This window comes from Rhea pennata, chromosome Z (assembly GCF_028389875.1).
Source record: "Rhea pennata isolate bPtePen1 chromosome Z, bPtePen1.pri, whole genome shotgun sequence".
Taxonomy (NCBI): Eukaryota; Metazoa; Chordata; class Aves; order Rheiformes; family Rheidae; genus Rhea; species Rhea pennata.
The window spans coordinates 47251766-47268098 of NC_084702.1; the positions used below are offsets into that span (position 1 = coordinate 47251766).

Sequence of the window (16333 nt, forward strand, 5' to 3'; positions counted from 1 at the left end):
TTTGGTTTAAAAGTCTCTTTTTAGCAGTAGTTAGCAGGAGGCTTCCTGAATCTAGAGCAAAGTTTACTGTACTTTTATTTAAAGAGTAAAGTAATAGGAATACTTCTTTCCTTATTCCAGACACCTTCCTAATGGTCTAGGAAATCATCTTTACACCGAGTAGCCTTGTTTCTTTCTTTCTTTTTTTTTTTTTTTTTTTTAATGAGCTATCCTTGAGGGATTTTTAAATGAGCTATCCTTGAGGGATCTGAATAACTCAAGCACAAATGGAATAGTGATTAGATCTCAATTGAGAGAGAAAAGTTATGACTGATTATCCCACACTTCTGCTTTATTTTTCAAGAAGGCTCACAGAAAAAGCTAGTGACAGCTCAATGAACTGACTTTTAAAACAAGACTGTGAAGATAAATAAAACTCCAGTGTGATCCTCTCTCCAGAGCAAAATTTCAAGACTACATTGTCAATTTGTAAAAGGTAAGGCTAGTGGTGATTAATATTAAAACTGCATTCCCTTTTCAGGGAACAAAAGCTACTTAATCTTTTGGACTTTTTCACACAAACTCACTCTGGCAGCAGAAATTTTGTAACTTTGATTAAACTTTTCTTGCTTCTTCCTCAGTGTCACATTCCTCCCCTCTGTTTTTTAACTCTAGGTCTTAACATTTCTTAGTGCAAGCTGTTACCTGTTTATATTCTTGTTTTACTTAGCAATTGTTTCGTAGACCCTTCTTGACTACTTCCCTATCAGCTAAAGAGTCTTAACTTGATCCCAACTATTCTTTCTAGTCTTTCATTTTTTGTGTCTGTCTTTGCTCCTAGATGACCTGCATAGACTGTCATATTCTAACAAGGAAACAAACAATCTTAACTCTATGATGAGCCTACGGCCCCTCTTGAGGGGGCTGGAGTGTGGCCTGTCCATATCAGCCTTCTTGGTAAGAAGCACTGATCCCCACAGCCATGTCGCTATCTACCAGCCAAGAACATCAGCAGAGAGGAAAAAAAAATAAGCAAAAAGCCCCACACCGCAGCTATCTGTAAGTACAGAAAACACACTGAACTGAGGAAGAAGCTACCCTGCCTTAATGAACTTCCCCACAAAAGTCAGTTTTTCCGGGTAATGCTGATTTTAGTCCTGGATAACTTCTCCTTCCCTGATAGCTCAGCTTTGCATAAAGTGTCAACAACACAAGGAAAAGGTTAAAAGGATTTTTTTAAATTCTAGTTTAAAATAACAGGAGATTAAAGATCCCTTATGTCCTACAGGGATTAACTGTAGCGACCAAACATCCAGGGAACCCAACCCTCGTCATCTCACTCAAAGCACAGTCACCAAGATCAGACATACGTATGAACACAGTCTACAGAAGAAGCAGAAATTAGAAGCAGCATTTGTGGCATACCTTTGCTTAGATTTCTCATCCTTGTAAGAAATTTTGTAAAACCCATAGTAGGTATCTGATAAATTAGACGAATACTCTATGTTGAGGGTGTAATTCTGTCCTACAAGGAGAGCTTCAGGAGCCATGATTGCAATCTGGTCATGCAGTGGATATTCCAGGAATTCAACTGGCTTTGCTTGACTCCCTCCTGCTGAAGTAATAGTTGCCTTGGTGATATTAAGTCCTGAGCTGTGAAGCACAATCTTCCAAGTTACCTGGATGACATTAACCACTATCTTTACAGAACCTGCAAATTTCAGAGTGGTTAGGTTTGGCTGCAAGACAAGATCATAATGCAGTGGTACAACATCAGTAGGAAGTCTAACTTTTGCCCATGGAAATAGCTTTCCATTAGTTGCCAAAGGGTATATTAGTTCCATTGTATGATTTTTTTTATAGCATCCTTCTTTGGTAAAGGCACATTTGGGAAGAAGATAAATCACCATTATTACTGAAACTGCAATCACCAGAAGAACTGTGCAAACCACCATGGTCCTCGTAGAGGGCACTGAGCACGATCCACCTGGACTTTGTCTATAGCCAGTCATGTTATTCCGGAGACCAGAGCTTCTGTTCATGAAGGACATGCCCAGCAATTTTGCTGATGATTCATAATCTTCTTCCTCATCATCCATTTCATGCTCTCCAAGACCACGCACCAAGAGCCGGGAGCTCCTTGGTTCATACTCCACTTCATCGGGCTCCAGGGGATGTAAGCAAGGCTCTTTTGCCAAATCAACCACATCAGGCTCTTCTTCAAACATGCTGTTTTCAATCATATTCCTTGGCAACTGAACTCGATCTGAAACAGGAAAGAACATACGTTACCTGATAAAAAACAAAGGGCATGATTATAATACTCCAAAGATTACTGACTGAGTTAAAGCATGGGAAACATTAAACAGCACATCATTTCAAGAGCTCTGCAATTTTCTCTCTCAGGTTTGTTTCCGGAAAACATTTCCATGCTGTTTTGCCTACTGTTATCTTATTGAACTAAAATTACACCTTGTGCTTTTCTGCACTTCAAGAAGATGTTTTCCTTGCATGTAGTTGACCATGTCTCACATCACCACTGGGGATGAGCTACATCACTGCACAGCACTCCCACTACATTGATGTCACTGTCTTGGCTACATTTTTGCTACTCCAATAACCCATACTGTATTTAACAAAGGCAATTAACATAGAAAGCTCTATGTTGCAGGACAAACCAATACACTTTTTAAGGTGTTTCTGAATATATTAGTTACTGAGCTTTTTATTAAAGGACAGAGCTACCAAGGTGCTGGCAGATATAAACATAAAAAGGTCAATGGACCTTTTTCCTTAAAACAACTTTTCACTCAATTCCTGAAAAAAAAGAGAGAGAGAGAGAGAAATAAGTGCGTATTTTTCTTACACAAAAAGGGAAATATAAAAATTACAATTCTGATTGATCTCATTGTTTAAGATACAGCTCATACAATCCTTGAAACATTCCCTGCAGGTAAGAAACTAGATCTGTGCCAATTAGAGAAAAGCTTGTCTCCATAAAATTTGTCTTTAACAGTTAACAGATCACTGAATATACAGTACAGAACGAGTTCAAATTCATCTAAATTTTAATAAGTATCAGATATTCCTCCTATTTCATATGTAATTACATTTTAATCATCTCTGGTCACACCTATCTTTCAGCTAACCTGCTCATTGAAAAGCATGGAAAAGCTAAAAACACTGTGGGGAAGAAAGTAGATAGAAGGAGCTGATTCTGAACAGCCAAAACTGGATTACTTAAGAGCAAAAAGCTTGTTTGTATACTGAGTCCATATCCAGTGCACCATTAAAAAAAAAAAAAAATCTTACAAAGGATTTTAATTGGCCTTCGTTAGGATAACAGTTGTCTGGAGGAGAACAGAATAACTTGAATGGAAAAGCCCTCAATATGGAGGAGATTTCTTGCACAAAGAATCCCACTACCAACTTTTAGGCCTGTGCAATTTATAAGTAACCTGAATTAGGTCTCTTCTAACAGCTTCTTTCTATAGGAGTAGACAAAACTTTTGTCAAGCTGCATGACTTGCAGAAACAAAACTAAGCTCCTTCAAACACGAAGGAACTCTGTTAGTCAAAAAAAAAAAAAGCCTCTATCTTCCACAGTCAATGTTTTCATAATGAGAAAGAAAAAATTTTCTTTGAATTTGGAAAATACTGAAACGTAGGTTGACTTTTAATAATTTTTGACAAGAATATTCTTTTCCTAGAACTTGGTAGGGTAATCTATAGATTGAAGCATCAGTGCACCTATAATACATTACTGATTTGTTATATAAAATGCTAAGTTCCCACCCAATACTGGAGGTTAATATTGTATACAAAGTGATTAGACAAATAGCTTCAGGAATCTAGCTAACTAGTTGGTTGATAGGATGCAAGACTTGAAACAGACTAGCAGAAGAAAAAAAAAAAACATTGGGGGTATGTGTGAAGCTTCTTGATTTGGGAAGTTTGGGGGTGGGAAGAGTTGTTTTTTGAAGTCTGGTTTCCATATGACTGAAATTTCCAGAGACAAAAATAAAACACCTACAAGAAAAGAGGCAAGGATTTTTTCTGTCTCCCTCCAAACTACAAATAGCAAACCACTTAACATTTACTTTAAAATGTATCAAGACTTTCTGTTTAAAGGCCACAAACTCTATACTTCGGTGTTTGTTGCTGTAACACTGAAAAGGATGGAAAGACTTATTTCAGCCCATGTTCCATCCATCATGCTTTTTTCTTTGTGTGATATCCCTATATATTAAACATCTAAAAGATACTTAAGTCTGCCACTTCTTTCAGTATTAAACTGACATACCATTCTGATCCCTTCAAAATAACTTCATAAATAGGCATCTTGCATCTCAAAACAAAAACTACTCAGTTACTTTACAAAAGGCCAACTTGAAATATGTCTCCACAAAATTTAAAAAGAAAAGTGAAAAATAAAAAAAATAAAAAAATCCTATCCCACACAAACCAGTAAGAGCAAGGTGCACTGGTCAAACTCAACAAGCAGTACAGAGGTGGATTAAAGCAGGCAGTTTACTGGAATTTGGGTCTACTTGCTTATTCCTGGTCTAATTATGAAGAGAGTTGCAGGATAATTCAGGTTGGAAGGGACTTCAGGAGGTCATCTAGTCCAACCTCTAGGTGAAAATGGCTTCTGGAAGTTGCTGTCCTTACGGTATTTCCCAGGGTAGTGCTCATGTTCAAACCTTCAGGCCCCGGTTGCACATCAGTGATTCAGTACTTTTGTCTCAGCATTGCAATATGTTTATCAGACGGATCAATTTCCTTGCTGTGCAAGGCCTCCAAGGGGAGGGATTTCCAAGTGAAAAGAGATAGATAAACTAGTGGTGGTGGGGGGGAATTGTGCAAGGAAAGCTCTCTTACAATTCCAAGAATAGTTCATAGATCCCTAAGCTACTTTTATGGTTGTTTCTCGATTACTCCCTCAACTGGTTGCTTTTCAAAACTGCTGGCTAACTTCAGTCACATTTGACAGCAGACTCAAGGATAACCAAATTCCTTAAAATCCCACCCAATCCCGCCGCAAAATAATCAACTTCTGACAGGAGAAAGACACAGAAGTCAACATCTGTAGGAAAGGCAGGTATTAAAACTCACATCTTAACCACTCCAAAAGGTAGCAGTCAATCAGTACAGAGCTCCAACCCCAGCCATGGCACCTGCTGCCTCATGGCCAGCAAAAGAGGTAGAAGACAGGGGAGGCACTGCAGAAGGAAGGAGAAAGGTAACACAGAACATAAAACTGGCAGAAAGTAGGCTTCATCAGCTCTGCTACTCACAGAACCATTAGCTTTTTTAAGAGATTATTTTGTATGTTTCTACTAAAGCAAACTACCTTAGTATTTTCAAAAACCCTTTAGATCTTGAACATGTACACTAACAACTCTTCTGATCAAGAAGAATTATATGAAAAATCTGGAAAAAAATAAGACAGAAAAGCTAGAATGAAAGTTATTTTCAAAATAAGTCTGTTTTAGCACCTAAGAGACATTCATTTCTAGAGAAACAGCAGTTAAAAATGAATTACTACGGAGCTGTTTGCAAAAACTGGAAGAAGTGAAGGCCTTGGTTATTCTGTACTGCCAAAAAATGTCATACTGGCCTATCAGTTTGATCACCAGCTGCAAGGCCAGAACCTTACTCAAGGTCAAGGGCATCATCCACATCACATTCTTCCATTGGAATGCATCCAAAGTACCAAAAGGTTGCTGGAGTTATTTGTGTTGAAATATGCATGCACAGAAGCATAGAAGTCAGGCTACTTTTCAGACAGGAACCACAGCACACATGCTTAAAGCATTTACATTCAGATAAACTCTAAATTTGTTTGCTTCCTACTGGTTTACTGTGATTTATAACATGACAGTGTGAGACATCAGCCATGGAGATTGAACTCTGAAGACCTTTCAGTTTAAGCCCATGAGCTGCTGCAGCAAGAGCTAAATATCCCATAGGAAGGATGCAATAGGTATTCTTAACTGAAGCAAGTTGTAAGTAAAGCAGCAGGCTCAGGAACATGATTGCAACCATCATATTTCACCATCTTCTTGCATACTAAGTATAATCACAGACAAGCAACCAAACTGCAAAACATCATAGCACGTTAATTTAGAGATTTGAACAGGTTAATTCAGATACCAATGAAGGGCTCTAAAAAGGGCAGAAAAAATGAGTATAACTCCGAGACTTGGAAAGTTCACCCTACAGAGAAGCAACATGGTTCTACTGGTCCACCACTCACAAGTCTATAGCATGGACAAAGCAAGCTGAAGAATCCTTAACAACAGATCCAGGTGTTATCACGGATAAGTGGTGTGATCCACGGTTAAGAAAGCAATTACTTGAGTTGCTAACACACAGCATAAATATTCTGTCATCACGCACAATTTAAATTTAAATTCTTACTAAACAACAGCTGCAGAATCCACTTAACACAAGGGTGTATAAACGGATAAAAAGATCCATTTGTCTGGGTTTTATGCTGCTCCTAGTTAGCTCTGATGAAATGGTACTCAATCCTTGATCCGAGTTCTTACAGTTCAAGAAGTCCAGATGGATAGCCAGCGCCCTTACAGCAGTTAAAAGGTGAAATGCTTCCAAGTGAAAGTGAATTTACACAGTTTTCTCCCCCTACAAATTCTTCAGGTGCACTCATAATCTGCAAATTAAAGATTTCCAATAACTTCATTACTACACGATCTATGTTACATCTAGCAGTGAGTAGTCCAAATACTCAGTTTAGAAACAATCCTGGGGAAGAGGTGTGAGGTTAAAAACTAGATGTGGTAGACATTAATCCAGAAAGCCAGTCTTCCTACACTGCAAAGCTGGAGGAGGACAGACAACTTCCTAAAGTAGATGTTTACTCATAAATTTCTTTAGAGAGGCTTCTTGCAACACAGGTGCCTGAAAACATGTTACGAGGTATCTTCCCATTACACTATTCAGGAGACCATAATAAGGCTAGTCTGTTGGCTTCCATAAAGAGGATACAAGTCTTAGATAGGAAATTCAGATATTGTTTAAAACAGGACACTACAATACAAAGGATGTGATATATTCAGCAGATTTAATGTGTCCTTGTCAACAGCACAGTCGCATCTAGGTAGTAAAAAGTGGTATGACTTAAGGACCACAAAGTAGAGAGTAATTAATCAGAACAAACTAAAGTAGGGCACTTTCCTTGTTCCTATAAAATACACATCTTTCACTTTTATATCCCTTTGCAAATTACAAAGCAACTTTACAACAATACTCAAGTTCAATATATTAACTAAGTTGGAACCCTTCATCACACAGGAACAATCAGAGGGTGAAGTATAGTTGTCTAACATTTGCTGGGAGTGTTCGTTTTCTTCAAAAGAGCTACATTCCCATTAAAGAGGAGAATGTAAGTTTTTTCCTGCAGTACAAAAGCCTCAGACAACACCACATAACGCATCCCAATGCTTTATGTACAACAATGAAGTACGTTACAACATTGTTTTGGGAATCTGTTACAAATATTCTATAGACCACAAAATCATTATCCTTTTATTTTTCTAAGTATCTTCCAATAATGCTAACAACAACATTTTATAATGATGTAAGTACACACTTCTCCCTTGCAAAAACAAAACAATCTTTTGGCCACATAGATTCTCCCACATGGGTGTTCTATTAAGAACTGAAATCTCAACACTCAAAGTCTCTACATGAATTCAAGTGATCTGTTTCTCAAATTCATGCCCCTTTAAAATGTGTGCAGTTCTACTGAAATGGTGGCTTTTTCCAGCTTTCTATATTCTAATTAAGTGATTAGAATTAAAAAAAAAAAAAAAAAAAAAAAAAAAAAAAAAAAAACACAATTGAAACACAAGCTAACAATCGCACAGAATCACAGAATGGTTGGGCTTGGAAGGGACCTCTGGAGATTATCTAATCCAATTCCCTTGTTCAAGCACAGCCACCCAGAGCACATTGCACAGGATCATGTCCAGGCGGGTTTTGACTGTCTCCAGAAAAGACAGCTCCACAGCCTTGCTGGGCAACCCGTTTCAGTGCTCCGCCACTCTCACGGTAAAGGAGTTTTTCCTCATATTCAGGCGGAACTTCTTGTGGTTCAGTTTGTGCCCACTGCTTCTTTTCTTCTTGTTGGGCACAACAGAAAAGAGCCTGGCCCCATCCTCTTGACAGCCTCCCTTCAGGTATCTGTAGACATTGATAAGGTCTCCTCTAAGTCTTCCCTTCTCAAGGCTAAACAGGCCCAGCTCTCACAGGCTTTCCTCATAGGCAGATGCTCCTGTCCCCTAATCATTTTTATAACCCAAAGGTCCAGCTAGACAGACTGTCATTGCTTTTTGAAAATGAAGCTCATTCCATTATTTTTAATTAACAAGCTGATGTTACGTAGCATTCTTACTAAACTAAAGTTAAAATAATTACAGTAATTCCTGGCACTTTGTAGCAACCAAGCCCTACTGTAGAGATTAAGCACAAGGTTATTCCAGGTTAACAGAAAGTCCCCAGAAGCCAACCAGCTATCAAGTGGTATGTTGTCACAGACCAGCAGAGAAGGGACAAAACCCCAAAGCAGACCAAATGGCTCTATATAAAGTCTACACATTTTTTTCACTGGAAGAAGGATCAATTCCTACAGAATTTAAAATACGTCAGCTGCATTTAGGTAGTGGAAAAGAGGGTACAGAATTACTGCTGTCCAGCAATAGGTATTCACTGATCTTTTGATGTGTTCTATACTCTTCACTAATAGTCCAAGCACAGGAAAAGCATGAAGTGACTTGTTTTGCTACCTAATGCTGAAATAAGCCACTTCATACAGAAGAAACAACACACACATGTGGGCGCAAGCACACCCCCATTCATCCTCATGTAAGCAGACACTGAGGAAGTGATGCATGTTCCAAGGAAATATATCATGACTTAATAAAATCAGATAGATTGTTTTATAAATCTGTAGTATAATTGATTCAATATTCATTGTCCTTCCCTTAGTATATTTTGACAGAGAAAATAGAATAGCAATATCTAACTGCTTCAGCAGTATTTTTTCCTGCTGTGCTAAGCAGCAAGAAAATGTCTAATAATGAACTAGCTGATCCACTTTGATTAAAAAAGTCATTCCATAGGATTCAAGGCAAGCAAAGCAGAACGCAGCTCTTGTTCTAACACCTTGAACATCACAGTTCAAGTTATACAATAAAAGCCATACACACTGAAATAGAGTACTCAGCTACACAACTTTTTTTTAATGTCAAAAATTAATTATATGCAAAGAATGATTTTAGGAAGAGCTGCAGATTTTTAACAATAATTATTCAGGGTCACAAAACTGTTTTCTTAATAGAAACAGTTGCAGACCAAATAACATATCCCAAAAATAAACTACATGAAATTTCTCCCTACTAAGTAGAGACTGGCTGCATTTGCTAAATCATGCAGTGGAGTGGGAGGGGGAGAGGGCAACTCATCATTATCTTTTCCTTTAAAGATTTATTTTATGTTCTTGCATATTTATCAGTCTAAATGCCACCTTTTCTAGAAGTAGTGAAATACTTGCACAATTTCAGAAGAATCAGAAAGTTCAGAATATATGATTCCTGATACAAGGATTTAAAGCATTTCCAAGCACTTGCAAAAAACTTCCAAGCACTTGCAAGTGCAACATATAAAGCATGTAAGCATATTTCAAGGGGACAGAGGTACTCTCATAAATAAATAAATAAATTATATATATATACACATATATAGTAAGACCACATAGAACCTGATATTCCATCCTTTATTTGGGCTTTGGGGCTAGTAACAAGGGAAAATAATACGGCAATGAAGGCTAAGCAGGTCACATATGCAGCCATGGATACACAGATTGTACAAATGCTGATGTCCTTTATATTACTTAACTCACATCAGTAAATTAGATTATGTCATGCCACAGAGAAACTAAGTGGAAACAGACACATGTGAAGTCTCTTCACCATTTTATATCAAGAACAATAATTTCAGTCCATAAACACCCCCAGCAAAAAGGGGAAGGAAAAAAAAACACCTGCTACAGAACATTTCTTAAAAAAAAAGCAGATACAAAATAGAAGAACTTGCATCATATAGCTTATCTGAATGCAAGAAGGAGTAAAACAAGCTATCAAGTCTCACTAAGCAACACCCAGCAAACTTTCAGAAGCTTCAACAAACAATTGTTGCAGCTCTTATCTCTGCCTCGGCTGAAGGGAAAGAAGGGAGATGGGCAGCCCAAAGGAGGGCTCCAAAGCACAGATTCATTTTCGCAGTTGCTGAAAATCATACACAGAAGCATTCTGAAGGAAGCTGAGAAAAATTCCACATAAACCCAAAAAGTGAGAAGTATCTCAAACGCAATTGCTTCCTCAATGCAGACTACTTTCTTCAGCCGATTAAAAAAAAAAAAAAAAAAAAAAAAAAATCAGTAGTTCTTCATACTGCTGGTTGAAAACATTACCACTGTAAATCAGTATTAGAGTTTAAGAAGTAAGCAGGCCCAATATAGATACATGCAACTTATTATCCAGTATCTTTTCAACAGTTTAAATGAACAGAGTGGCTTTGGCTTGCTAAGAGGTAGTGGCTTAACTGACATGCCTTCAACTAAACATCTGAACTGGAAGCTTTTGAATACGCAGACTTAAAAACAATCATTGTTAGCATTTCCATAACAAGAAATTTTGTATTTTTCTAAATTTAAAACTAAAATAAAGTCAGCATAGTTAACACTATTTAAAAACTAACTGCATAATCAGGTAAGTCAGAAATATGTTCCAGAAATCCAGGAGAGAAGGAAGCAACTCAAATACTGTTATGTTCCACCTCACTTAACCACTATAGCAACTGAGACATACTAATAGGGAAAAGGTCAGCAAATACAAATGACAGTTTGTACATTCTACAGTATTTTAAATCAAAAGTTTAATATGAAACACAAATAAAGGCTGTAATTAACATTGATTGCTTCAATATTCAGCTCTTTTAAGGATTTTTATTCTTATCTCCTTTAATTCCTTACTTCTACTCTTACTCAAACCCATCTATTATTTCCTACTTACACACTGTATCTTAAGATCTTCAGCACAGAATTTGAACATGTGAGTAATAGTATTTCATCATAAGGGGAGATTCTATTTCTTCTACAAGACTCAAAGAATATAAACAAATTACACTGAAGCTGGATCTAAACATTCAGAATGATCCTGAAATAAAGTTTCAGGTGAAGAAAAAAGCTTGGTTACTCACAGATGATTGCATTCTGAGCAGTTACTGACATATGCAGCCAGGAATTCATTGAAGTTGCTTTATGTGTTAAATAAATTTCAAAACCTGCTGGTCACATCAGAAATAAACTCAGTTTAAAAAAAAACTAGAACATGATTTAGCCCACCTGGATGCAACCCTGTCTACCATGCTCTAGGTGACCCTGCTTGAGTACGGAGGGTTAGACTAGATGATCTCCAGAGGTCCCTTCCAACCTTACCAATTCTATGATTTCTTAAAATAAGACTAGCATTTCCAGCAAATACATGTAAGAAAAGTCTCCTCAAATGATCAACTGTGCAGTAACCTGCAGCAATAAACGCATTAGATAAGTTGGTAACGGTTCTAGTGAGTCACGGTTCTAGAGAGTCTCCACATTTCCCCAACCTTTCAACTAGTTGCTTGTTTAGATGAATAATTTTTGCTTCATGATCCAAACAAAGAATTATACCAGGGACACTTAAGACAGTTCAATGAAAGCAACTGGACTGCTAATTAACCTTTACTTTGACTTGAGCTGTAACTCCCTGTTGATGCAGCATCAAGGGCTAAGAGAAAAGCTGTGCTTTCTGAGCACAGGGGTATACCCATGAAGTAGAATCCATTTTTTAAACCAGATAGCTAATACAAACAGTGCCCCACTGATCTGCAGTACTGCTTGCCATCCTAATGTCCACAGCCAGTCTAGGAAGAGCAGGATAGAGCCTTTCAGTCCACCTGATTGTCCACTACCTAGCAACAGCTTCATCACCTACTGACCCACCTAAAAGGAGACCATCTCCAAAGTGACTGGTTTACCTGAATTTCCTTTCATCTCTGCTGAATCAGTGAACTGAACTGTAGGAATACAGTACTGACTGGGGTCACTCTTGCTGTCACAGACAACCAATAGAATTGATGGTCAGTCCAGACAGATTTTACATACAATTCTATTCAAACAATTCTGCAGAACCTAAAAACTTAAAGCGAAGCCTTCCAACTCCTTTACTTTATCATTAGCCCTACCTTCTTATCTTTTTCTCTGATTACTCATTACCTCAAGGTAGAATTCTTCAGCATCGCTTGCCTTGGAGATTCTTAATACTATGTATAAATCTTACAAAATCAAAGTTAATCAAGTAAATTGCTCAACTTGCACAGCCTTTCAACTCCTTTGCCTATGGTAAGGCCTCCTGGGTATCACATCTTCTCACAGGGAAAAAGCATACTGCATTCCCAGTTATTAAAAGCTGGTAGAATAGCACAAAGTGAACATTATGGTTCCTAGGCCCCTCCCTGACTCATCATTTTTTACCATTGACAAGAAGGTACATCATCCTCTCATCATGTCCCTCCAAGTCTCCACCCTTTCCCAGGCACAGAGAGCATTCTGCATTTTTCATCCTTCCTTTTGCTCTCCTATTCCTTTCAGAGTAGCAGCTCTTGGGCTTCCTCCCATTGCTTCCCAGGAGAAGATGAAATGATTAAAAATGTGAGGTTCTTCTAGGCTCCTAATCCTCCTCAGAGTGCTACAGCCACGAATTCACTATAGGGTTTGTAAACCTACTTCCAAGATGAGTTACCAAAAAAAAAATTAACTTACAGTTCCTCACTTACAGCCCCTAACTAGCTCTTGCCTTACTTCAGTCTCCAAGCAGACATAGGATCCCCTTTCACTTTCAATTCTTCCTCTCTCTAACTGCCAGCTCTTCCTTGTCACAGAGCTTCTCCTTAGAGAGGTTGAAGACTGACCAAACCTGGCAACCCTCCATATATGAACAGGGGACTAAGATTTAGATTTTGGGTAGGTTTTTTAAACAGACTTTGTAGGGTTTACCTTCCATTATAAGCAATATATTTAATATACACACACAGACTGATGCAGCCTTTCCAGTACATAAAGCATTTACAGTTGCAAAGGTTTGAGCAAGTGTATCAAGTGACATTGCAACCTCAAACAAAATGCTACTAAATTTAGTTAGAAATTCTTAATTTTTCTCCTCTCTCCTTACTGCAAAACGCAATACTCTGTCCTATATTTGTATACTATTTACACATCCTTTCAGTTAACACAAGGCAGCATGGCCTAACGAACAGCAGAGTAACCCTTAGGACTTCGGTTTCATTTCTAGCTCTGCTAGCTTGGGAAACAAATTAATTCCCATGCACCTCTACTTTTCCACAATCCCTCTCTTTTGGACTTGGGCTGCAAAGCTTTGGGACAATTACCATTCCTTAAAATAGTCTCTCTTAAAAGTGACTGATTAAAATTGAGGTCTAGATTACTTGGAGCTGCTAGCAGATACCATCTATGTAATTTATTATTAGTTTCAAGTAACACACATTTCACTTTTACATAATGTCAAAACTTTCCCAAAAAGCATGATCAGTAGTACTGATGAATCAGATGGGCCCAGTCATAGCGGAGAGAAATTCAGCAGCATTCACAGAATGACTGCACCTTGTATTTAGAAAAGAAACAAAACTACAACTTCTTCATATTTCCCTTATTAAGGCCATTTAAAATCCTTACCTGTTGCTACCTTCTTTTGTGACCAATCAACACTGAAGTGCCTGAAGCACTCCTTTAAAATGCACTATTCCTAAGTTCAATGCACGAATCTAAATGTTTCGGTAGTTATTGAACGGGTTAAAAAAAATATTATCAAGAATGGAATGCTGTTTCAGAACAGAGCTGAAAGAATGTATGTAAACACCTCAAAGGGCAATTCAAGGGAAATAAACGCCTCAAAGCTTTGGAAGAACCAATAAAAAATTAAAATGCAAAAAAATGCTTAAATATCAAACTAATTTTTAAAATTGCTTTGTTCTTATGTTTTTAAAGCATCATCCAACAAAAATTATGTAGTGTTCCTTAAGTTTTCCCCAGGGACAACTGAGTCATAGCACAGTCAGCAAATAATCCCTGTTACTATTTTCACACACAGTGCATAGACACAGTTCTCTGGGACACAGCATGTCACTTGCAGAAAGGGTAAGACACTGGCACAGACTCTTGAGGATCACATGCAAAAAAACCAAACATCTCCCCCAAAAAACAAATAAACCATACCACCCAACACAACATATTATAGAACCTACTCAAAAACCTAGCCAAAACCTCATGCTTCTGTGGGTCATGCAAGCTGCAATATTTCTGATCTTAGCTTTCCCCCTCCCCGAGGGAAGACAGGAAGAAAAAAAATCCCAAACTAAAATGTTCTATTTAGTCAGAATCATAGCTTAAAAGCAAATTACTCATCCTAAGGGATCCCTGGCCACGAAGCCTATAGAAAATCCCTGTACAGTAATATACTGCATAGACCTCATGGATAAGGACTGTAACTTCCTAAATTCAAGCCAGGTTCACATCTCTGTCCACACATTATTAGCTGATTTATAGAAAATTCCTAAAATCTAAGAAACCAGAAACTGTTAACATAAGAAAACAGATTAAGAAATCTGCTGCTCTTTAAAGACACTATAATCTTCATATTTGAAAACAGTGCAAGTTCAAAAAAAAAAGATCTGTATAATTTTCAAACGTTGCTGCGAAGTTGCATGTTCTTGGAGCAGTAACTAAGGTCACCCTCTATCATCTCTATATTACATTATATTCATGTTTTTTCTGGTGGCAAAATATGAAACAGGTGCATCACACACTTAAAATGACAGCATTCAACAAAGCAGTAAGTTGAGAAAAGACAGGCTTTTCATTTTCCTCTTTAAAACTCAAATGGATTGTAAATTTCTAATTTTAAGATGATACACAGTTGTGTTTGCTATTAGACATCTTTAAGTTTTCTAAACATACAAATGAAATTAAATAGTGTATGCAATACAGATGTTGTATCTATGACTGTTCCAGTTTTGAAAAGAACTGATAGCATTCCCTCACCAATAACGAATGCATTTCGGATTACTTACCACAAAGTAAGGAAATAATCATATAAGCGTATAACATAGATCTAGCAAAGAAGAAATCATTAAATCCAACTCCAATTGCGACATCCTGAATTTGACTTTATCCAGTTCTTCGAGCTAGTAAAATCCCTTTGGCTTGCTCTAAGCCATCTACTTACTGGTTTATGACCATTATTTCTATCATATTGATTTAGTTCCTCCCAATACACTGCAAAAGACTTCCTGCATTGTTATGCTTTGGGTTGTCTCCAACTAACCTATTAAAAAAAAAAATGAAAACAAAACAAAACAAGTAGACCATACTAATGTTTGTTATTTTGTTTTTTAAAAAGGGAGAAGTGCTCATCTTGTCTTTCCTAACAATCTTGTTTAACTGCTGCCTGCATCAGCAAGCACGTTAGTTATGCTAACATTTTGACTAGTTTTTTTAATCAAGTCTTCCTATGTACACCATGCATTTCAAATTCTTTCTAAGCAAGAAAATACAATCCCACACTACATAGAGAAGTCAAGAGACGTGCATAATGTAATGCATGTTATTTAAAATTCACAGTAAGAAAACACATTTTTAACCTTCAGTTAGCTCAGAAATAGGAGAACATCTGGCTGTCAGAATTTCAGGTAAATCAGAAGTCCTAGCTGAAAGCATTTTGCCACCATCTCATCTACCACTGAAAAGCTGTCACAGACATGTCAGAGGGAATGAAAGTCTTAGTAACAAAAATCAAGCAGAACAGAACACATACACAAAAAATCTTGCAAAATACAGAAACCCAGCACTCCAGAAGTTACAAGGCATCTTAGAAAATCCCATCTGCCAACAAACTACAGTTCCAGGCACTGTTAGTTTTTCATGCAAAAAGCAGCACTGAGACGTCCCAAATGCACTCACATACAACAAGGTGCTTAAAGTTCCTAAATTCCAAAACATTTCCAAAGGTACAACTAAAGGTTCAGTGGTTATAGCATCAGTTGAGCTGTGCTGAAACAACTCTCTCCAGACCAATAGGATCCAATTAATCTATGTTTCCTCTACAAAGGGCTCCCAAAAGACTGCCAGGTTCCCTAGCTCTGCAGCTCTTTTATCATTGCTCCACTTCGGTGCAAGGAGTGCTCCCACTTTCCACTTGCAGGAGAAAAATCATGAACT

The 16333-nt window shown here is 37.5% G+C and overlaps 1 protein-coding gene across 2 annotated transcripts in view; it reads right to left on the reverse strand.

Annotated features, from left to right (window-relative positions):
* The window catches only part of LNPEP (leucyl and cystinyl aminopeptidase), a 68722-nt gene that overhangs the window by 39869 nt on the left and 12520 nt on the right, over positions 1 to 16333 (reverse strand). The window contains exons 2-3 of one of the 2 annotated variants that reach the window (XM_062600298.1): positions 5095 to 5201; positions 1405 to 2245 (exon numbers count right to left, since the gene is read on the reverse strand). In XM_062600298.1, coding sequence (XP_062456282.1) covers positions 1405 to 2222 — 818 coding nt within the window. In that variant the 5' untranslated portion in view covers positions 2223 to 2245; positions 5095 to 5201. The remainder of the gene's footprint in view (positions 1 to 1404; positions 2246 to 5094; positions 5202 to 16333) is intronic. The other variant, XM_062600297.1, reaches the window with a different exon arrangement.